Genomic DNA, 23,307 nt, shown 5'->3' with positions numbered 1-23,307 from the left:
TTTGTCTTTTTCTTTTTTTCCCCTTTGTTGTTTGTTTTGTTTCTTAAATTGCACATATGAGCGAAGTCATATGGTATTTGTCTTCTCTGACTGACTTATTTTGCTTAGCATTATATTCAGTCTCCACCCATGTTGTTGCAAATGGCAAGATTTCATTCTTTCTTTTAATGGCTGAATAATACTCCATTGTGTGTGTGTGTGTGTGTCTTTGTTTGTGTATGTATATACCACATCTTCTTTATCCATTCATCAATCAGTGGACACTTAGGCTGCTTCGGTAATTTGGTTATTGTAAATAATGCCACAGTAAACATTGGGGTGCATGTATCCATTTGAATTAGTGTTTTTGTGTTCTTTGGCTAAATACTCAGTAGTGTGATTACAGGATCATATAGAGTATTTCCATTTTTAACTTTTTGAGGAACCTCCATGCTGTTTTCCACATAAGCTTTACCAGTTTGCATTTCCACCAACAGTGCATGAGCGTTTTTTGTTTCTTCACATCCTCGCTAACACCTGTTATGTCTTGTATTATTGATCTTAGCCTTTCTGACAAGTTTGAGGTGGTGCCTCATTGTGGTTTCGATTTGCATTTCTCTGATGGTAGGTGATGATAAACATTTTTTCATGTATCTGTTGGCCATCTGTATGTCTACTTGGGGGAAATGTCTGTTCATGTCTTCTGTCCATTTTTTAATTGGAATATTTGTTTTTTGGGTATTGAGTTTTCTAAGTTCTTTATATATTTTGGATGCTAACCCTTTATTGGATATGCTATTTGCAATTATTTACTCCCATCGTGTAGGTTGAGTTTTAGTTTTGTTGATTGTTTCTTCTGCTGTGCAGAAGCTTTTTATTTTGACGTAGTCCCAAGAGTTTATTTTTGCTTTTGTTTTCCTTGCTTCAGGAGGCATATCTAAAACAAAAACTTGCTATGCCTGACAGCAAAGAAGTTACTGTCTGTGTTGTCTTATATGGTTTTTATGGTTTCAAGTTCCACATTTTGTTGTTTAGTCCATTTCGGATTTATTTTTGTATATGGTATAAGAAAATGGTCCAATTTCATTCTTTTGCATCTGGCTGTCCAGTTTTCTCAGCACCGTTTATTGAAGAGACTATTTTTCATTGGATATTCTTTCCTGCTTTGTTGATAATTAATTGACCACATAATTGTGGGTTTATTTTTGGGTCTTCTGTTCTGTTCTGTTGATCTATGTGTCTATTTTTTTGCCAGTACCATACTGTTTTGATTATTACACTTTGTAATATAACTTGAAGTCTGGGATTGCGATGCTTCCAGGTTTGCTTTTCTGTTTCAAGATAACTTTGGTGTCTTGTGGTTCCATACAAATTTTAGGATTATTTGTTCTAGTTGTGTGAAAAATGCTGTTGCTGTTTTGTTAGGGATTGCATTAAATGTGTAAATTGCTTTGGATAGTACAGGCATTTTAGCAATATTTGTTCTTTCAATCCATGAGCATGGAATGTCTTTCCATTTCTTGGTTTCATCTTCAGTTTCTTTATCAGTGTTTTATAGTTTTCAGAGTACAGATCTTTCACCTTTTTGGGTAGATTTATTTCTAGGTATCTTATTGTTTTTGGTACACTTCTAAATGGGGTTGTATTCTTTCTGTTGCTTCCTAATTGGTGTGTAGAAATGCAAGATTTCTGTACATTGATTTTGTACCCTTGACTTTGCTGAATTTGTCAATTCTAGCAGTTCTTTGGTGGGGGGTTTCAGGTTTTTTGTATGTATTTTCCTGTTATGTCATCTACAAATAGTGAAAGTTTTACTTCTTCCTTAGTGACTTGGATGCCTTTTATTTCTTTTTGTTGTCTGATTGCTGTGTTTAGGATTTCCAGTACTATGTAGAATAAAAGTAAGAATGCACATCCTTGTCTTATTCTTCACCTTAGGGGAAAAGCTGAGGATATTATTAGTTGTGGGTTTTTCTTATAAGGCCTTTATTGTGTTGAGGTATTTTTCCTCTAAATGTACTTTGTTGAGGATTTTTATCATGAATGGATACTGTACTTTGTCAGATGCCTTTACTTTGTCTTTTGAAATGATCGTATGATTTTTATTCTTTCTTCGTTAATGTGATGTATCACATTGATTGATTTGCAAATACTGAACTACCCTTGCATCCCAAATCACACTTGATGGTGGTAAATGATTTTTTACTGTATCCTTGGATTTTAGTTTGCTAACATTTTGTTGAGAGTTCGCTATATTCCTCTATGTTCATCAGAGGTATTGGCCTGTAGTTCTCCTTTTTTATGTGGTCTTTATCTGGTTTTGGTAATCAGGACAATGTTGGTCTCATAACCTTTCCTTCCTCTTCTCTTTTTTTGGAATAGTTTGAGAGAAATAAGTGTTGACTTTTTCTTTTTTTTTTTTTTTTAAGGTATTAACTCTTCTTTAAATGTTGGATAGAATTTACTTATGAAGCCATCAGTTCCTGGACTTTTATTTCTTAGGAGTGTTTTGATTACCGAATCAGTTTCATTGCTGGTAATTAGTCTGTTCAAATTTTCTATTGCTGATTCAATTTTGGGAGGTTATAAGTTTCTAGAAATTTATCCATTTCTTCTACATTGTTTGGTTTGTTGGCTTATAATATTTCATAATATTCTTTTGTAATTCTTTATTTTTTTGTGGTGTTGGTTATTGTTTCTCTCATTTCTAAATTTGTTTGAGTCCTCTCTCTTTCTCTCTCTCTCTCTTTTTTTTTTTGTGAGGCTGGCTAAAGGTATATCAATTTTGTTGATCTTTCCAGTGACCCAGCTCCTGAGTTCATTGATCTTTTCTATTGCTAGTAGTATCTATTTTGTTTATTTCTGCTTTAATCTTTATTATTTGGTTCTTCTTCATATTTTGGCAGCAGGGGTGGGTGGTGTTTGAACTTGTTTTTCTAGTTCCTTCAGGTGTAAGGTTAGGTTGGTTATTTGAGAGTTTCCTTGCTTCTTGAGGTAGGCCTGTATTGCTATAAACTTCCCTCTTTCCTCTTTTGCTGCATCCCAAATATTTTGGACTATTGTATTTTCAAATTCATTTGTCGTTATTATTTTTTTATTTCCTTTTTGATTTCTTGGTTGCCCCATTCATTGTTTAGTAGAATGTTATTTAATCTCCATGTATTTGTGTTGTTTTCAGAATTTTTGATGTTGTTGATTTCTAGTTTCATAGCATATGGTAAGAAAAGATGCATGTATGACTTCAGTCTTTTTGAATTTGTTGAGATTTGTTTTGTAGCCTAATATATGACCTATTCAGGAGAATAATTCATGTGCACTTACAAAGAATGTTTATTCTGCTCTTTTAGGGTGGAATATTCTGAATATAATAGATCGATCTTGTCCAGTGTGTCATTCAAAGCCAGTATTTCCTTATTGACTTTTTGTTTGGATAAGATTTACCAATTGTTGTAAATGGGATATTAAAGTCCCCTACTATTAATGCTATTGATTACTTTATGTTTGCTATTAGCTGCTTTAGATATTTGGGTGTTCCCATGTAAGGTGCATAAATATGTACAATTGTTATATTTTCTTGTTGGATTTTTCCCTTTATAATTATATAGTGCCCTTCTTTGTCTGTTGTTAAGTCTTTGTTTTGTAAAGTTCATTTTGTCATATATGACTACTGCTACCCCAGCTTTCTTTTCACTTCCATTTGCATGATAAATACTTTTCCATCCCTTCACTTTCAATCTTCATGTGTCTTTAGGTCTGAAATGAATTTTTGTAGGCAGCATATAGGTGGGTCATACTTTTTTATCCATTCTGTCACCCTGTATCTTTTTTTGGAGTGTTTAGGCCATTTACATTCGAAGTAATTATTGACAGTTATATACTTAATGCCACTTTCTTACTTGTCTTATGGTTATTTTTGTAGTCTTCTCTGTCCCTTCTCTTGCTCTTTTTGTTCACATTTTGATGGCTTTGTTTAGTGATAAACTTTATTATTTACATGTTTACATTTTTATTATTGGTATATTAACATCTGTTACTGGTTTTTGATCTGTGGTTACCATTAGAGTTGTGTATAACATCTTCTGCATATAGCAGTCTATATGAAATTGATCATCACTTAAGTTTGAACCCATTCTTTACTCTTCTCCCTGTTACATTTTAGATATGTGGTGTCATACTTTACTTCCTTTTAATTCTGTGAACCCCTTGACTGATTTTTATAGATATACTTAATTTTACTCCTTTTGTGCTTCCTACTTTTTTTTAACTTCTGCTTATGGTCTTTCTTTTCCACTCAATGAATCCCCTTGAACATTTCCTGTAGGGCTGTTTAGTGGTCATGAGAACCTCTAACTTTCGTTTGTCTAGGAAACTCTTTATCTCTCCTTCTGTTCTGAAGGATTGGCTGCAGGTTGTTTCCTTTCAGCTCTTTGAATATATCATACCACTGTCTTCTGGCCTGCAAAGTTTCTGCTGAAAAATCTGCTGATAAACAGATTATAGGGTTTCCCACATATGTAAATGTCTTCTTTTCTGTTGCTACTTTTCACATTCTCTGTCATCACTTTCTGTCATGTTAATTACTGTGTCTTAATGTGGATCTCTTTGGGTTGATTTTGCTGGGGGCTCTCTGTGCTTCCTGGATCTGGATTTCTGTTTCCTTCCCTAGATTCAGGAAGTTTTCAGCTGTTATTTCTTCAAATAAAATTTCTGCCTTATTTTCCTTCTGTCATCTCCTTGTGGGATCTCTGTAATGTGAATGTCATTACACATTTATTATTATTTTTTTCTGTCCTATTCATCTCAATTACTTTCTGTACTCTGTTCTTCAAATGATGGTCAGTTCTGCTTCCTCTAGTCTGCTATTCATCTAGTGTATTTTTAATTTCAGATGTTGAGTTTTTCATCTCTGATTGGTTTTTTTTTTTATGTTTTCTGTCTCTTTGTTGAGGGTCTCACTGAAGTCTTGCACCCTTTTCTCAAGTCCAGTGAGTATCTTTATGACCATTACTTTGAATTCTGTCATGCATATTATCTCTGTTTTATTTAACTCTCTTGCTGTGTGTGTGTGTGTTTTCCCCTTGATTTGGGGCATATTCCTCTGTCTCCTCATTTTGTGTCTGTGTCTGTTTCTATGTTTTTGGAAAGTCACCTATGTCTCCTCTGTTGAAATTCGTGATCTTGTAAAGAAGTAGTATCCTGCAGTACGGTGTCCCCTATTCCCCAGAACCTGGTGCTTTGCTCAGGGTCTCCTGGGTGAATTGTGTGTGCCCTGCTATTGTGGCGAAGCCACTTTTGCTTTTAGTCCAGTAGCCTGCAGTGTCTCATTTTGCTTGTTTTGGGAAGGTTTGGTTCCTACATAGGCCAGTCTGGGACTGCCTTGGGCTTGAGTTGAGTCAGCCCAGGCATTTGTCAGAGATGTAGTAGCACCCAGTGGCAGAGGCTTTCCCTGTTTTGTCCCTTGAGAAGTGTTGGTTGTGTGGGGGGCGGGGAGGAGGGGAAGGAGGTGTTGCAGTCATACCAGATATCTCTCCTTAGGCCACTGCTGGGGTCACAGTTGGACTGGTATATGAGGTTATCTTCCTCTGTCCCTGGGGTAGAAGTCACTTTGGGGTTGTGCTAGCCCCTGTTGGGGCTCTTTGCACACTGCCAGGGTTGTAGCACCACATTGGATGGGCTCTGGCCAAAAACATACTGGAGGAAACAGGACTGCAGGAGAACGTGGGTGCAGGTGGGCATTGTTAGCAAGGTTTGTGCTGGTCCACTAAGGTAGGGGACCTTAGCTTTGGGGACTTGGCTTGCTGGTTGGAGAGGGCAGATCTGCAGAAGCAGCTGGGTCTAGGACGCACAGTGTTAGCAAGGTTTGCTTGGGCCTCCTGTGGGAGCAGAGGCCTGGCTGGAGGGGGCACATCCACGGGAGAATGTCCGGGTGTGGGGGATGCTGTTAAGCAAGTTAGGTGGGAGCATGTTTGCACTGTGCTGGTTCCAGCACATGCCCTTATGTTTTGGCTAGGGGTCAGGGGAGGGAGATGGCCCCTGCCAGCTCCTTTGTTCCTGGGGAAGTCTCCCAAGGGTTTCTGCCCCTCCAGACATGCTTGAATTAGTAAGCAAATCTTCCTCCCCTAATGGTTTTTTCAAACTGCTCTTTGTATGCTGTATTTCTGTGGGGCTGTTTATTGTGCTGTCTAAGGGCAGAGACTCAGTTTCCTTTCACCTTGCCTACTCTCCCAGAGTTGAGAACACTGATGTTTAAAGTTCCAGGTGTTATGCCCCTCTGGTTTCCAAAGCCTATTGTTGCTAGGATGTGTCTTCCCCTTGTGGGTTTCCCCTGCAGGCTCCCTGGTGTGAGGGTCCCTCTCCATGCCCATACGTCCCTCCCTCCTGGGGACAGCCCCTGTGAGTCCATTTGGCTCCCAGCCATGTCTCTGCCCTTGCTACCCTCTTCATTGTGTCCTCTTCTTTACGTTTAGCTGTGGAGAAGTCTTCAAGTTGTTTTCTGCGTTATTCACACTGATGTGGGTGTTACTTAGTTGTATCCATGGGAGGAGGAGATGAACTTCAGGTCCTCCTACATCACTGTGTTCTCTGGTAGTCCTAGATTAACGCTCTCAAATCAGTTTGGAATAATTTCAGTACCATCAGGGTTTTGGTATATATCCTTGATTCCAAGAGTTTCCATTTTATTCCTCCCCCATGCTTTTGAACAGTTTTGTTATATGCAGTCAGCTGAATGCTTTTCATTACTCTATAATTGCTCACTAACCTGTATTTTCTAGAGACTCCTAGGATAGTCCTTCTCATGAATTTAAATCTGAAAATTTAATTGAACAAGCTTGTCCTATTAGCAATGAATGGTCTAAGAATATTGTTTAGGCAAAATCAATTATTATTTTACTTAGCAGAGAATTAAAATATCCAACTGGGAGTTTACTAAAGAAATTGAAGCTGACCCTTGAATATGGCCTTACTGACAAGTTCTGCTAAATTACATGCTATTAAGTGGAGCTTATTATGAATGCCTCATCTCCCAGCATAACAGCTGCCTTCCCTTGGTAATGCAGTGTATTGTAATACCTAATTCCTTTAGTTAGCCCTAGTGGAATATCAGACATGGAATTCTTTTTGTTCTTTTTAGTATTAAATGTTACTGTAAATATCATTAACATACTTATTAATAAGTCTACTAACTGTGGTATAAAGTAGGTAAGAAGAAAATTGAGTAGCCACCCACTTGCACCGAGCCAATGAGAATCTGTTTCAGTCGGAAGCTTGGCGAGATTTGCATACCTCGTATATGTAAACGTATAGAGTCTTAGGGTGAACATTGTTTCCACAGCCACCTTTGTCTCGTGCTTTAAAAAGCTGAAAACTTACTTAGGTCCAGTCTTAGTTTTCTGCTTTTAATTTGTATTATTATATATTTTGTGATTCTTTTTTAATTTTTAATTTTTTAATTATTTTGAGTGTAGTTGATACACAGTGTTGAATTTGTTGCACATGTACAACATAGTGATTTGATAAGTCTATTCTTTATGCTGTGCTCACCACAAGTGTAGCTCTTCTTTTTTTTTTTAAGGTTTTTTTTTTTTTTTTTGGTATTCATTTGAGAAAGAGAAAGAGTGAGAGAGTGCAAGCACAAGCAGCGGGGAGGGTCAGAGGGAGCAGCAGACTCCCCCTGTGGAACAGGGAGTGGGATGCGGAACTCGATCCCGGAACTCCAGGATCATGACCTGAGCCGAAGGCAGTCACTTAACCAGCTGAGCCACCCAAGCACCCCAAGTGTAGCTCTTCCTGATGGAGAATGAAAAGAGTTCATTTGTCCACCTTTGTAAAAGATGCAGTCTGGGCTACCAAGGTCAGAGTCTGGCTGCAGTTTGCTTGACCTGGCCTGGATCTTTACCTGGATTCTTTACCTGAAGAATGACAATTTTCACACAAACAAAAGTCATGATCTAAAACATTAGCCCACTCTTTTTGCTCATTTAACATAATAAATGCCATTAAAAAGTAAAATCTTCAAAAATTGAAAATATCGTTGAGCTCTAGTCAGTGACCTACTTTTTCTCACCAGTAAGTGTCACAACCAAATGCTGTTATGTTGCTCTTCACCGAGAGAGGCTTGGAAACTCCCACAAAGGTGCCATAATGTTGTAAGAATGCCATGCTGTGTGACTTCCTGGGACTTCTTGGAAGCTCTTCTTGCCTTTCTGTGCTTGGCACAGCAGAGTGGACTCATTCCTCCTCTGAACTACTACACCTGGCTCACAAACCATGGGCTCAGTGTCACCTTTAAATCTACTCTGCCTTCGTCAATGCAGTTCCCTTTCTGGAATGCCATTCTTTGTGGCCTCATTCTTACCTCAGTCCTTCATATGAAAATGTACCCTCTTGTTGCCAGATTCCAGAGCCAGAGCTCTTACGTGGGTGATGTGTCCATGAATCAAGCACTCTGAGGTTACACCCTTTTCTAGCATTGGGCTAGATGCTGGGCACACAAGTGGGAATGAGATGCGGTCCTTGTCCTCAGGGAACTTGGGGTTTACTAGGTGGAGAGACTGAGAAGTCAACTACCTACACTATACTCAGAAAAACACAGCCAGGAGGGTGTGGGGTAAGTGGAAAAATCACCCAAACTAATTTGCTGGTACATCAGTGTAGACCTGCCCTATAATGGTTTCCTGTTTCATTACTTTCCAGTATATTTAAGACTGGACTTCTTAGCAGTTTATTGGCTATTTGGAATTTGAAATATGTTAGTAATTTCTTCTCATGATTTTGGCTTTTAGTATAGTACCCCCTTGATCCATTCTGGGGAACACCTGGTATCTGAAGTTAGCTTTAAGAGTCTAGGTTTTTAAGATTTAAAAAATTGTTTATTCATTAATAAAGGCCTAAAAGTGGAATAATAACCCTTCTTAAGAAAAAGAACTGTTATTCATCTATTTGCTCATTCAGCAAACATTTGAGTGCCAGCCACCCGCTCTCCCTATCTTGGAAGAACCCCTGTTTCAGTGGGAGCGGCAGACAGACTCCCTGGGTGTTGACCGTGCACCTGTTTCACAGATACTTGGCTGGTACGAGCTGGCCACAGAAGCCATAAGGGAGCCCCTGCTGCTTTGGAGGCGGTGTAGGACTCTTTTCTGTCTATGGTTTAGGGATCAGGAGAATCATGGGAAGCTCTGTGGAGGAGCTGCTGCTAGCTGATGGTTTGACTTTTCTTTTTAAAAATATTTTATTTATTTATTTATTAGAGATGAGGGAGTGGCAGAGGGAGAGACAGAGCAGACTCTTGCTGAGCATGAAGCCAGACTCAGGCCTTGATCTCATAAAACTTGAGATCATGACCTGAACCAGAATTAAGAGTCAGATTCTTAACTTGACTGAGCCACCCAGGAGCCCCCAATCTGACTTTTCTTTATTGGCCTAGAGTTTCGCTTCCATTAAGGTAACATTTCTTCCATCTTTCCTCCTTTCCTCTCTTTCTCCTCCCTTCTCCTCCTCTCTCCCCTTTCCCTCTCTCTCCTTACCCGCCCTTCTTAGTCCCCACCCCCATGGCCTCCTCACCCCTCTCTACCCACACAGTCACTGCCTGATGTTTTTACATCTTTTATTTTTCACTATGAAAGAGATCAATTTCCTTTTTATAAGCCCTGTCTAATATTGTAAGCCTAATGCAGCTACCTGGGAACAGCTCTGTCTGCCTTGTAGCTTCTTCTCCAAAGTATTACACATCTTAAGAGCAGAACATACCAGATTTTATTCCTCCCTCTCCTTTGCTGCCTCTTTACTCTCTCCCCACATGTTAAAACAGGAGGGACTCTTAAGGCTCTGGTCTGGCCCCTCCTTTTCTCTCTCCCTAAGCTGTCTCCCCAGGCCTTGGGATCCATGCTTAATTCTGTTTATGTGTAGAGACACTCATATTTCTGAGAGCTGTTTTCTTCAAGCTTCACAAGGTGTGTGTGCACTGCCTACATGGGGAATGTCCTCTGGGCTGTCCACCTGTAACTCTCTTTCCCCCAGCAGGGCTCCCTGTCTCAGAAGGCATTGCCCATCCAGCTGCACGAGCTGGAAGCCTCAGGTCTCCTGCAGCAGCTCACCTTCTTGGTTGTCACTGGACTCTAGGTCTGTCTGATAGGACTGTCAGTCTCTCCTGTCATGTCCCCATTCAAACCCTGATCTTCCTATCCTGACTGCGGCAGTCTCCCATGCCTATTAGCTGTGCTCCTTTCCAGCCCATTTTCCACTGTGTGGCCAGAGCCACTGGTGCCCCCCTCCTGTGTCTCCAGTGATGTGCCGTGCCTGGCACATAGTCGCTGCTCTGTTATACAGGGAGCCATGGGTTAAGTTCAGGGGTTTAACACCACCTCTGATGTATCTGTTCTCATCTTGTGGGCCCTGTGTTATATAATTTTAGTGGTTTTTAAAAAAAAAAAAATAACAAAAAACAGAAAACAAAATAACTGGTGTTGGCAAGGATATGAAGAGATTGAACCCTGTGTATTGCTGTTGGGAATGTTAAGTGGCCTAGGTACTATGGAAAAATAGTATGGTGGTTCCTTAAAAAATTAAACATAGAATTATATGATCCAGCAGTTCTCCTTCTCCGTCTGTACCCAAAAGAATCAAAAGCAGATACTCAAACAGGTACTTGTACACCAGTTATTCTCAATAACCAAAAGGTTGGAAACAACTCAAATGTCCATTGATGGAAAAATGGATAAACAAAATGTGATATATACAGGCAGTGGATTATTATTCAGCTTTGAAAGGGAAAGAAATTTTAATATATGCTACATACTTTGATGAACCTTGAGGACATGCTAAATGAGAAAAGCCAGAACAAAAAGACAAATATTGAATGATTCCTAGAGTAGTCAAATTCCTGGAGACAGAGGTTGGGGGAAAGGGATCAGGGAGTTGTTCAGGATAGTGAGAAAGCTCTGCGGACAGAGATGGCGGTGACTTTACAACAATGTGCATGTACTTACTGCTGCAGAACTGTACACTTAAAAATGGCTAAACGGTAAATGTTATGTATACTTTACCACAAAAATAAAAAATAGATTTATCAATGGCTGTGTGTAAATTAATAATTACCTCAAAATAAGAACTTTACGAGATAGAGAAGAATCGCTTTGCTCCTTTGACACTGTTTGTTGAAATTTGTACTATTGTGTGTTGAATCTGTAGTGATACTGTAGTTGATGTGATATGAGTGAGAAATTAACCTGTGGTATCTGGAGTTTGTGCTTGCCTCAGTCTTTTGTGATCCAGCTACATCCACACTGTTCAGTTATGGATGGTGTCCCTTTCCCATCACAGTAGCTGAGCCCTCTGACTTTTTAAAAATAGGTATGATCAGGGGAAAAATCCCTGCTTAAAGTAGCTGTTGAAATGGAGTCAGGCGGTTTTAGAATTTATGTGTGCTAGCATGTAGGACAAAAACAAGTCAAGTCCTTTATCTCCGGCATTTTCATGTCTTCCCAGGTATACCTTGAAAGACTTTTAACATATGCAGAGATAGACATCTGTCCAGCCAACTGGAAGCGGATTGTTCTAGGGGCGATCCTGCTGGCCTCCAAGGTTTGGGATGACCAGGCTGTGTGGAATGTGGACTACTGTCAGATCCTGAAAGACATCACAGTGGAGGACATGTAAGTGTGTGTGCTGGTGTGGGGGCGAGGGGAGGTACTGTTTGGGAAGGAACTGTGTCCCTCTAAATGGTGTATGTGGTAAAGAGGGAATGAATTTGACCAAAGGTCAAAATTCGTGAGTGGGTACAGCAAGGACACAACTGTGGAACATTACATGCAAACACCTGTACTACTCTGCTTTAGGATCATGAACAGGTATTGGTTATACTTTTTTTGATTTTGTGAAACTAGTTACTGAGACTATATTGTGGACAGACATTCCTTTACCTTCATCAGAAAGGTATAGACTAATGCTATCACCAGACTATGATGGCTTCTATTTTGGCTCTGTACCTCACTGCAGACTCATAACAATGTCCCACACCAGTCTTTTGTGGGCAGCAGCATGCCCCAAAAGCAGAAGAGCTAAAATAGTATGTTTCTGTTCCATTTCGGGGAGAACTCGCAAGTTCAGTTGCTCATTCTGTCCGTGGGTCCTCTCATGGGTCTCATCAGGGCTGCATGTTCTCTCCCAGCTGGTCTCAGAGCCTCAGCTCAGTGGAAGCGCCATAAGCTTGAGGGGCAAAGGGGGTCCATCCCCATAGCTCTCAGGGTGATCTTGGGATTTCTCAGATGGTTCAGTCCTTAGATTTAGGTGAGGATTGTTAACCGGAGACCTGCAGGCCTATTGTCTGTGATGTCTAGGGTCTGGGAATACAGGAAATAGGTTTAGAACCTCTTAGGACAAAGGAGCTGTTTTGGAAAACAATCAGGATAAACTATCTACAGTTCCATATGGTTTTTAGTACTTCTGACATTATTTTTGCTAAAATTTTTCTAATATTGTCTGTTACAGCTTCCTTGAGGAAGCTTTAGTCTGGAGGAGCTTCCTAGCCATGTCTCGGTCCACCTCTGTGTTCCTGGACCCAGTAATCCTGGGAATGTGGGATCCTCACAGTGCCTGTGCAGGCTGCTGGTGGGGGTGTCTTGTGGGCACCCTGGGTTCTTCACTAGCCTAAGGCCCTCCTTGCCTCTGGTTACTGATTAGATGGGACCCCATTTGGGGGGTACCCTGTGAGGCACACTAGTTTGTGTTCTTGGGTCTTTTGTTACAGAGCCTATTTCTGCTGTAGACCTATAAAACTCCTTCCTGTGTCTCTAATTCTTTATTATAAAAAAGGAGGACAAGTGTAAAGAAGTTTTTGATAGTAAGAAAAATTAAAGTCTTGATTATATTTCAAAGTGAAAACAACTACTAAAATAATTGTCATCAGGACCACAGAAGAGGATGCAAGGTGGTAAGAAGTTCTGACTCATTTCCTTTATTGGGGGATTACTCCGTCAGCTCCGTGATACTGTTTGACACTGAGTTGTGTGCTGTAGGAATAACATCATGGTTGCCCTTTCCTGGTTGTGTTGGTGATGTATGTATGCAGGGAACAAAAATTTTCCCTTTTTCCCCCTTTTAGGTTCTTTTAGGTCTAATAATTAAATTGACATAAGACCAACAGGAGAAAAACAAATTTAATTTTGTACATATGGGAGCCCCATAAAAATATGAGACTGCACTCAGGCGAGTGAGGCTTAAATGCCATTTGAGCTCAGGAATGGGGTAGAGGCCTAGGGTTTCAAAGGGGACAGGGGCAATTCAGAGAAAGATAAAAAGAGCAGATGCTTGGTGATCCGATGTTTGCTCTACCATGCAGGTCTTTCACATGGTGGGGGGCAACCTCAGTAAGGGAGGGTGAGCAGCCTGCCTTTCTCTCCCAGAGCAAAAGAGTGGGAAGGGAGGAGCCAGAAGGAGCACCTACATGCTTGATGTGTTCTTGGACAAGTCAGTTCTAACAGTGAGAAATGAAAGTTACAGATCTAGAAATCTGTTCCCTGATGCTGTTGTGTTTTTAGGCACACTTGGAGAAAGCGTTTATGTATTGTAAGGGAATACATAGGCCAGCATGAAGCCCAGTGGCCCGCTGAGCACTACAGCAGATAGCCAGTGTTATGGGCCGAATTGTGTTCTCTCAGAATTCCTGTGTTGAAGCCTAAGGCCCACTGCCTCAGAATGTATCTTTATATGGAGCTAAGGTCGTAAAGAGGTAATTGATTTAAAACAGGGTCAGGAGGGCAGGCCCTAATCCAGTAGACTGGGACACCACACGGGCAGAGGGACAGCCATGCGAGGACACAGAGAGAAGATGGCCATCTGCAGGCCAAGAGAGAGGCTTCAGAAGAATACATCGCTGTTGGCACCCCCATCTTAGACTTCCAGCCTCCAGAACTGTGAGAAGATCAGTTAATGCTGTTTAAACCCCCAGTCTGCAGTAGTGTGTTATGGCAGCCCCTTGCTGGCTGACACAGACTTGATTCTGGCAAGTGGGGTGCTGCTCTGACAGTTACCTAGAGATGTGGAGGTGGCATTGCAGCTAGCTAATGGAAACTAGCTTCCAGAATTTTGAGGCACATGTTAGGAAAATCCTAGATTACCTTGAAGAGCTGGTTGGGAGAGAGATGGTTGAGAAAGGTGATTCTGACGAGGACTCAGAAAGCAGAGAGCTTTAGAGGAAGCTTCTCGCAATCTTAGAGATAGAAATGTACTGCAAACAGAATGTTGCTAGAAATAGGACTGTTAAAGGTGCTTCTGGAGTGAGGTGTCAGAAATGAGAGGCTGCTGCTGGACACTGTTCCAAGGGCAGTACCTGCTACACGGTGGCAAAGAACTTGGCCAAGTTGTGTTCTAGAGCTTGTGTAAGGTGGAATATTCGAGAATGAACTCGAATATTTAGCTGAGGAGATTCCTAAGCGGAGTGTTTAGAAACCGTGCTGGTTTCTTCTTGCTGCGTCCAATAAAATCTGAGGAGAGAGAAATCAAAGAAGGAGTTGTTAAACAAGAAGGGACCAGATGTTGGAGATTTGGAAGAACTCAAATATTCCAACCTCTGCTTATCCCTATTGCAAAAAATGAGAAAGCGTGCTCTGGAGAGAACAGTGATGGTGTGGCTGTACAGTATTTGTTCAAGAGATTAAGAGTGTGGCTTGGTGTTCCAATCAGTCATCCCAGCGGAAGTGCTCCCAGTTTAAACTGAAGGGGAAAAAACAGGACAAAATGAAGGAAGGCTGTCGAACTTCAGGATTCTCCAGAAGACCTGTCTACTCTGACGTGTTATCCTTAAAAAGGGAAAATGACCATGGAGGCAGTTTGCATGTGGGCAGGGCTGCTTTTGCCACCATGGGCACAGCAGGTCCAGGTCTTTGGGGGCTGAGGCTGCTTCCCCCTCGGCTAGGATGTGGGGCTGCTTGCCCTTGGCTAAGAGCCCAGCAGCAGGGCTCTCCTCTCACTGGGCTGGATGCTAGAGCATCAGCCAAAGATTATTCTCAAGCCTGAAAGTCAAATGCATTTGCCTTGCTAGATTTCAGACTGGCTTGAGACCCAAGAACCCTTTCTACTTTTTGATTTCTCCCTTTTGTAATGGGAACATCTGTCTATGCCTGTGTGACCATTGTACTTCGGAAGCAGATAACTTCCACAGTGAGGAAGCTTCACAGGTTCACACCTGGAGAGGAATTTTGCCTCAGGATGAATTAGACCTCTAGGCTCAACCATACCTGATTTAGTTGAGATTTTTGAACTTGGAGTTGATGCTGGAATGGTTTAAGACTTTTGGGTTGTTGGGAGGGGGTATATGTTTTCTGCATGTGAGGTGGATGTGAATTTTGAGGGGCTAGAAGATAGAGTGTCAAGGGCTGAGTAGCATCTCCCTCAAATGCACGTGTGAAGTCCTAACCCCTAGTACCTCAACGTGTAACCATATTTGGAGATCAGGTGTTTCAAGAAGTAATTAAGTCAAAATGAGGTCATTAGAATAGACCTGAATCAAATATGATGTGTCCTAAACAAGAGATTCGGTTATAGGCAGCAGACAGAAGGACAGTCTTGGGGTATTTTGCTACAATAGCAAACTGACACATCCAGTAAACTTTATTGAGAAGGAATGAGATCTGATGTGTTCAAGAAGCCATACAGGGGGTTGTGTGGCTGAACCAGGCTTGTGGAGGGGGCTTTAAGTTACTTTGTAGTATCTGTACAGAATCCCAAATTTCCTGTTCGAATATTAAAAAATGAGTGCTTGATTTCAGTCTTTTTCAGTCAAACCATATGAACTTGGGGGCAGCAATGGCTGCGAGGTACCCAGTCTGGGGAGAGGGAGTGGTGTGGGACATCGCTGGAAACTAGGGGCTCTGGCACTTGGCACTGTGTTAGTCTCATGTCAGTAGCAAGTGTTCATTTCCTGGCAGAGGCACCCTAAGCTTTCCCTTGGGGGTTCTTAGTGGGGAGACGACTCCCAAGTTTCAGATGGGAAGCTTTATAAAAATGTGCGTGTTGGTGCTGTTTCCAGGCGTCTGTACTTCTGTCTTCTTCTGCACCCTTCTTTGTGGCCTTGCCTGTGTCCTAGCGTCCTGATGTGACCGTCCTGATATTTCTGAGCCCAGGTTCATTTCCAGCTAAAGAATCATCCAACATTGAAGGACCTGGACTTGGAGTCCTTTCCACCTTCAGACAGTGGGGTTCTGGCTTGGAAGGCAGCTGATTGTGTGTGCAAATGGCTGGGATCGCAGGTTGAAGAACATTTTAAGAAGTATCACTGAGGGGCACCTGGGTGGCTCAGTGGGTTAAGCCACTGCCTTCGGCTCAGGTCATGATCTCAGGGTCCTGGGATCGAGTCCCGCATCGGGCTCTCTGCTCAGCGGGGAGCCTGCTTCCCCTTCTCTCTCTGCCTGCCTCTCTGCCTACTTGTGATCTCTCTCTATCAAATAAATAAAATCTTAAAAAAAAAAAAAAAAAAGAAGTATCACTGAAACTTGAAGGTGGACCGTTGGGGCCATCAGCATCAGTCAGTCAGACTTCAGATTCAGGCTGACATTGTGCGGCAAGATAGGGCCATGGGCCAGTCTTTGTTTCTTTCTGTCTTGCCAACAGTAAGTGTTCACACCACCACATGTCAGCTTTGAGCACCTAATGACAGTTTCTATGCATGGGAAAGGGAGGATGAACTTTGACAGGGAGAAATGCTGTTAAAAGAAATTAAACTTTGGGGTTGGTTTGTTTTTGTTTTGCAGTAACCTTGGAAAAGTCATTTTCAAATATAACCAAGGAATCTGAAATAAGGAGAAATCAGGCAGTGTAATGCCCCCAGCTTTGTTTTTCTTTTTCAACATTTCCTTGGTGATTCGGGGTCTTTCCTGGTTCCAAACAAGTTGTAGATTGTTTGTTCCAGCACTTTGAAAAATGCCAAATGATACTTTGATCGGGATGGCATTGAAAGTATAGATTGCTCTGGCAGCAGAGACATTTTAACAATGTTTATTCTTCCGATCCATGAGCATGGATTGTTTTTCCATCTTCTTGTGTCTTCTTTAGTTTCTTTCATGAGTGTTCTGTAGTTCCTCGAGTATTGATCTTTTACCTCATTGGTTAGGTATATTCCAAGGTATCTTATGGTTTTTGGAGCTATTATAAAAATGAAATCAATTCTCTAATTTTCCCTTTCTACAGTTTCATTGTTAGTGTATAATGAAGCAGCTGATTTCTTTGCATCAATTTTGTATCCTGCCACGTTACTGAATTGCTATATGAGTTCTAGGAGTTTGGAGGTGGAGTCTTTTGGGTTTTCCGTATAAAGTATCATGTCATCTGTGAAGAGGGAGAGTTTGACTTCTTTGCCAATCTGAATACCTTTTATTTCTTTTTGTTGCCTGATTGCTGTTGTTAGGACTTCTAGTACTATATTGGACAACAGTGGATAGAGTGGGCATCCTTTTTGTGTTCCCGATCTCAATGGGAACGCTCCAAGAGACTGGTTTCAGTGCTGCATAGCAGATAGACACAACAAAAACCTCCCACCCTCCATGGTGTAGGGTGCCTGGTGTTTGGTTTTCAGTTTTAATTGTGGTAAAATATGCATGGCATAAAATTGATTATTTTAGCCATTTTTAAGTGTACAGTTATGTGGCATTAAGTGCATTCAGATTGTTGTGCAATGATCACCAACCAGAAACTGTGTGCCCAGTAAATAATAGGGCCCCACATCCCCCTCCCCCTGGCCATCATTCTGCTTTGTCTCTGAATGTCACTTACCCTGGATGCCTCACAGAAGTGAACTTGCCCAGTATTGTCTCCTTGTGACTGGCTTATTTCACTTAGCATGGTGTCCTCAGGGGTCATCTGTGTAGCAGCACATACTGGAATTTTCTTCCTTTTTAAGGTAAAAAATATTACAGTCCTTGTACATATTCTGTTTTGTTTATCCATTCACCCATTGCTGGACACCTGGACACTTGTACTGCTCCTGCCCCTTGGCTGCTGTGAGTAACGCTGCCGGGAGCACGGGTGCACGGATCTCTCCTGGAGTCCTTGCTTCCAGTTCTTTGCGTCTGTGCCCAGAAGTGGGATTGCCAGGCTGTTAGTGGCTGGTTTTGTAAAGTGAACCCGTTTTTCTAGAAAAGCAGATAGATGGTAAATGTTTAGATGATAAAAACAACTCTCCTTACTCCATTTTAGAGGTCCTTTCACAAGTTGTGAATTGTGCTAATTCAGTTGGGTTTCTTTATAGTTTTGATTTAATATAACATGTGTTTCTGAATATATTTGTTTACAGATTTGAGTTTAGTTCTTATAAATTTTTAATCGGAACGATTTTCTCCTGATTATGCTGTTGAGGGCAGTAATTCCATCAAGCCTATTCTCTCTGTGTCACTGTTAGTATTTTTTGTGATTTGTCATGCAGCAAGCTGTCACATGTCCCTGTAAGCTGTCCCACTGCAGTTTGGGAATTCAGACTTTGGGAATTACTTTTGTTTGCTCAATCTTGCCTTAGTTAGAAAGCACAGCAGCTCTAAGGCCCCTATTTCCCTCAGAGCTTAAAAAAGAAACCCCCGAAGAAAGACTATTTTTTCCCAAGGAACCTTGAGGAAAATGCCACCTTGTTCCAAAAGAGATTCCTCTTGACTTTAGTCAGAGAGTATCCCCTCAACAAGAGTCACTGCTACCTCGCTACCCTCTGGGCCAGGAGTAACAGACTAGCTCTCGGAAAAAGGCGAGTTTTTCTTAGCCTCCAGAGAGTAAGAGCTGCAGTAGCGCCTTTGGCCACCAGTCGGCAGTCTGTCCCCGGGCCGTCCCACGGTCCCCCAGGGAGAGCGCCTTCTAGCCCAGTATTTTGCAGGATGATCTCTTGTTAAATTTCATTTAAAGGAAGCATAAATAAAAAATATTTAAAGTAAAAATTATCCTAAATAAGTCAAAATAATTTAGACTCTTTAAAAGACTAAAATTTAGCACGATAAGCCCATTTGGAGGTCACCTCCATTCACTAGACTGTATAGAAACGACAAATCATGGTGTTTCTCTGATGAGAAGACCTGAATGTGACTTCTCAGTCCTCCAGACTGAGGACCACGAACCTTCTGTACCAACTCCCATTTGCCCAGTATCTTCTCTATCTGACCAGTCTTGCTCAGATGCCAGCCTGCCTTCCCCACCACCTCGGTGCTCCTGTCCCTTGCTGTCATAACAGCACAAGACTGGGACAGAGTCCTTTCAGTCTCTGATGGCTTAGTGAGGTCACTCACAGGGGGTAGACAGACGAGTTCTCGGGTACACCATGGGGACAGGATGGTGCTGAGTTAGTCTGAGGCTATAAAACATCAGGTGCCTGCATCCGGGATCTGGAACTTGGGCTTGGTGTTCAGTGGAGCCCATGGAGAGCGGTCTGGGATAGTTGGGGTGAGGCCTAGCACTTGGGACAGAATTTGTCAGCCTTCAGATTCACTTATAGGCGATCAGGTCTCCTGCCAGAAATCCTCTGCCCCAACCCTTGTTCCTCTCCACTAGAGCTCTGTGTTTCCACACTCAGTTCACCTCTTACTTCTCTGGGAAGCCTTCCTCCATCCCTCGACCCAAGCTGAGCTTGGCCTGCTCCATTCAGTAAGGGTAATTATCAAACACTATCTGTATATCAGGTACTGTGATGGGGCCAGGTGGCCTGGTTTCTGGCTAGGAGGATACAGGCAGGGACACTGAGTTAAGGTGACGCTTGCCGTAGAGTCTGATAAAGGACAGAAGTTGAGGGCTGTGTAGTGTGCTTGGGAGCACAGGGTGTTTCAAGGGGGAGACAGTGCTGAAGCTGCGTGCCCGACCTGGGACCAGTCTCAACAAACTGAGCCGTCGCTGAGGACTTTTCTCCCTCCAGGTACTGACTGTTAAGAAATGAACCTGATCTAAAAGATAATTGACATGGGGAAGGTCTCCAAATAGAAGTTTTAAAATTTATTCTGGCTACCCATCATTCATTTCCATCAAACTATAAATGGGTTGGCCAGTTGGATCAGATGGAGCCAGTGTTGGCTCCTTTATTGACCAGTGTCTGGGGATGAGTGGTTCTGGAAGTTTGGACTGAGACCAGCCGTGTCAGCATCCCAAGGGAGCTTGTTAGAAAGACACGTTCTTAGGCCCACCCCAGCCCTGCTGAACCAGCCCTGGGGTGGGCTCCTCAGTCCATGTTGACAAGCCCTCTGCAGGATTAGATGTGTGCTCAGGTGTGGGAAGTACTGCTCTCATTCTTCAGAGTTGGCGGGTTCCCTTTCTGTGAGTCCAGGGCTGTGATTCATTCTCCCACACCCTGCTTTGCCTGGGGAGGCCGCTACCGCACTTCCTCCACTCTTCTCCCAGGGAAGGGCCACTGAGGAAGGACGGGCCTCTAGGGGTAACAGAGGCTTTTCCCGTGGGCTCCTGTCTTGGCCCCTTGCCAGACTCCACTTGGCCCCTCCTGACTGCTTCATCTGCCCCATGTTTGGTGGATCGTGCTGGGGTTTGAAGCCAGAGCTGCTGTGCGTGCGGTTGGTTCTCTGTGAGATGCATCACCCTCCAGCACTTGCAGGTGGTGCCCCCGGCTAATCAGGCCTCACCCTTCTGGGCACTTGATCATTTGGCTTTTAACATCTACTTGGTGGCTAAACTGCAACTCTGGTGTCCAGCCAGGCAGTTACTTGGATGGCTTTCCTCTCTGGAGGTCACAGTTTCCTCCAGTCTGATCTCTAGCACCTTGCCGTGGTGGGCCACGCAGCCCAGTAGGGCAGCTAAACGTGAGCTCTTGCTGTCTTTGCTTGCAGGAATGAGCTGGAGCGACAGTTTCTTGAATTGCTGCAGTTCAACATCAACGTTCCTTCCAGTGTTTATGCCAAGTATTATTTTGATCTTCGTTCTCTGGCAGAAGCAAACAACCTGAGCTTTCCCTTGGAGCCCCTGAGCAGGGAGAGGGCTCACAAGCTCGAGGTAAGAGGCTTTCACATACTGGTTTTTGACGCCGTATTGCAAAAGCCTCATCTGCGTTTCCCAGAAGTGGGAGGTCACTGTGCTGATTTCTCCCACTGTGTGTTGTTAGGAAATACAGACACGTTACCCTGGATTTAGAGTTGGTGAGGTCATTTAGTTGATTATAATTCATCCAATCATAGTTTTAATAATGTGCCTCATTTCTATTCTTCAAATGTTAAAAAAAAAAAAAAGACCTGGTTTTTAAAAAGATATGCTCAGAAAAAAGTATTTCTCGACATGCACTTTGATACCAGATGACCCTAATGATTGGGAATCCCAAAAGGTTATATTCTGCTTTATATTTTTATTTTTTTTTTTAGTAACATAAGTATTATTTGCTTCAGGGGTACAGGTCTGTGAATCGTCAGGCTTACACAGTTCGCAGCACTCACCATAGCACATGCACTCCCCAGTGTCCATAATCCAGCCACCCTGTCCCTCCTCCCCCACCCCCCAGCAACCCTCAGTTTGTATATTCTGCTTTTTATGTTTTATTCCTCACAGCCCAGTTAGAGCTGGGGCTAGCCCCATGGGTCTTGGTCTGGATTTGGGGTCATCTGTGTTAAGCTGTGTACCTTCTGTGCTCATGACTTGTGTACATAGCTCAGCTTCATATTTGCACCTAGCACTTCCCATCTGACTTGGTGACTGAATGAAAAGTGGTGGGGTGACCAGGAGGATCACTGGTGGAACCCCTTCCTCCAGAGAAGGGGTGCCCAGGCTCTCTGTACTTTCATCCCCAGGCACTGTTGTGGTCACATCCCATAGACCCTTTGATCAAAGCAGTAGATGGTACAGTCACGTCCCAAGCTTGGTGAGACCCAGGAGGTCTGTGCTGCCTGCCCTATTGTCCGATCTGAGTGACATGTTATCCCCTGATTCGGTACAGGGTTAGGGTGGCTAGCATGCTGGTCTAACAGGGTTAATAGCTGTGAACGAAACAAAGTCTAGAGATACAGGGGAAGAGGTTATTATGGTTTGCAAGCCTAAACAAGCCAAGATTTTAAATAAAATTGTAAAAAGTACATAGTATGCCAATCCCAAGAAGAAACTCAGTAAAACTGGAACAGACTGGATATGGCCCACAGTGTTTAAAATAAAAGCCCAGGGAAGTTTTCCAAACTCAGCCACTTTACTATAATTGTGTGCTGGCTGTTAGGAAGCAGCTGCTCAGTTAAATCTCCCATTTCTCTTGAGCAAGAAATGGAAAACCAGACAAGTGTTGTCAGACTCTCACGGGTACACACATGAAATAGGATTCATTTCACAGTGAGCAGGCGCTGTGTTTGAGCCCAAGTGGCAGGCCCTGGAAGCACTCATGCCCAGTGGCTGCTGTCCTGCTGAGGGGATGGGCGTGGAGCTCCTGGAAGCAGCCCCTTTGTCTGCCGCTCGTGGCTCTCCAAAGGAGAGCGTCCAGTGTTGCGGGTCAGCCGCACTGCGGGTACACAGGCTGGCTGACACGGGACTTGCTGGTGCCTGCTGTTAAGTCTGGCAGGTTATCTGAGTGGGAAGGGGGGGTGCTCGCCTGCTCCTGGGGCTGTCACACCAAGTGCTCCATAGGCTCACTGGGCTGACGAAGGCCCATAGTCCTGACAAGAGTGTTCTTCCTCCTCCCGAGAATCGGAGCTTCCTGAGACCCTCCTCTGTGGGAGGATAGTGCTTCTATCTGGAAAAGCACTTGGCATCCCTTTGAAATAATTTTTAAGGAATGGATTTCATTATTCTCCAGACCCCAGCATCCCTTAGTCCATTTGGTTAGCAAATTTGAACCCCATCGTGGAAAGCAAGGGGGAGTGAGACGTACTTGAAGTGGCCTTTACCTGAAGCTCAGTACTGCTCAGGCGCAGTACACATGGCTGATCTGATAGGTGCAAGATAGAGTGTGAAGGCTGGTGTGTACCAGGAACCAAGGCAAAGTGGTCTTTTCATTAGCCTGGTCATTTCTCTTTGACATAAGTTAGTATCTCTGTATGCATATGGGAGATGGGGTGAAAGCTCAGAGTTTACATTGTGAAATCTAGAATAAGATCGTACATTGCTCATTCATCATTATGATATTCCATTCAGACCTTTGTACTGTTCATAAGCTGAGAAACCATACACAGTAATCTCAGAGAGTTTAAATAAACGAAAATAATTTACTTTCAAAAATCGTTGCTCTCCTGTCTATGAGGGATCTGATTTTCTTTTAAAGTGTGTCACATGCATTAGTGTGTGAAATGTGTTTCACATGGGGAATTCCCAGTGTTCTAGGCCATCTCCTGCCCTCATTCATCTGTCATTAGGAGGAAGACGTCCTCGACTCCTGTTTCTCTCTTCTAATCCCTGCTC

General features: G+C 42.8%; 1 protein-coding gene across 3 annotated transcripts in view; it reads left to right on the top strand.

Annotated features, from left to right (window-relative positions):
* CCNY (cyclin Y) overlaps positions 1–23,307 on the top strand; it is a 320,551-nt gene that overhangs the window by 292,265 nt on the left and 4,979 nt on the right. For 2 of the 3 annotated variants that reach the window (XM_032349316.1, XM_032349318.1), the window contains 2 exons: positions 11,464–11,630; positions 20,772–20,934. In XM_032349316.1, the coding sequence (XP_032205207.1) occupies positions 11,464–11,630; positions 20,772–20,934 (330 nt within the window). The remainder of the gene's footprint in view (positions 1–11,463; positions 11,631–20,771; positions 20,935–23,307) is intronic. The other variant, XM_032349317.1, reaches the window with a different exon arrangement.

The sequence above is a fragment of the Mustela erminea genome, chromosome 6, assembly GCF_009829155.1.
Source record: "Mustela erminea isolate mMusErm1 chromosome 6, mMusErm1.Pri, whole genome shotgun sequence".
NCBI classification, from domain to species: domain Eukaryota; kingdom Metazoa; phylum Chordata; class Mammalia; order Carnivora; family Mustelidae; genus Mustela; species Mustela erminea.
Note: the sequence above shows the minus strand (reverse complement) of the source record. Positions and strands in the feature narration are given on the sequence as shown.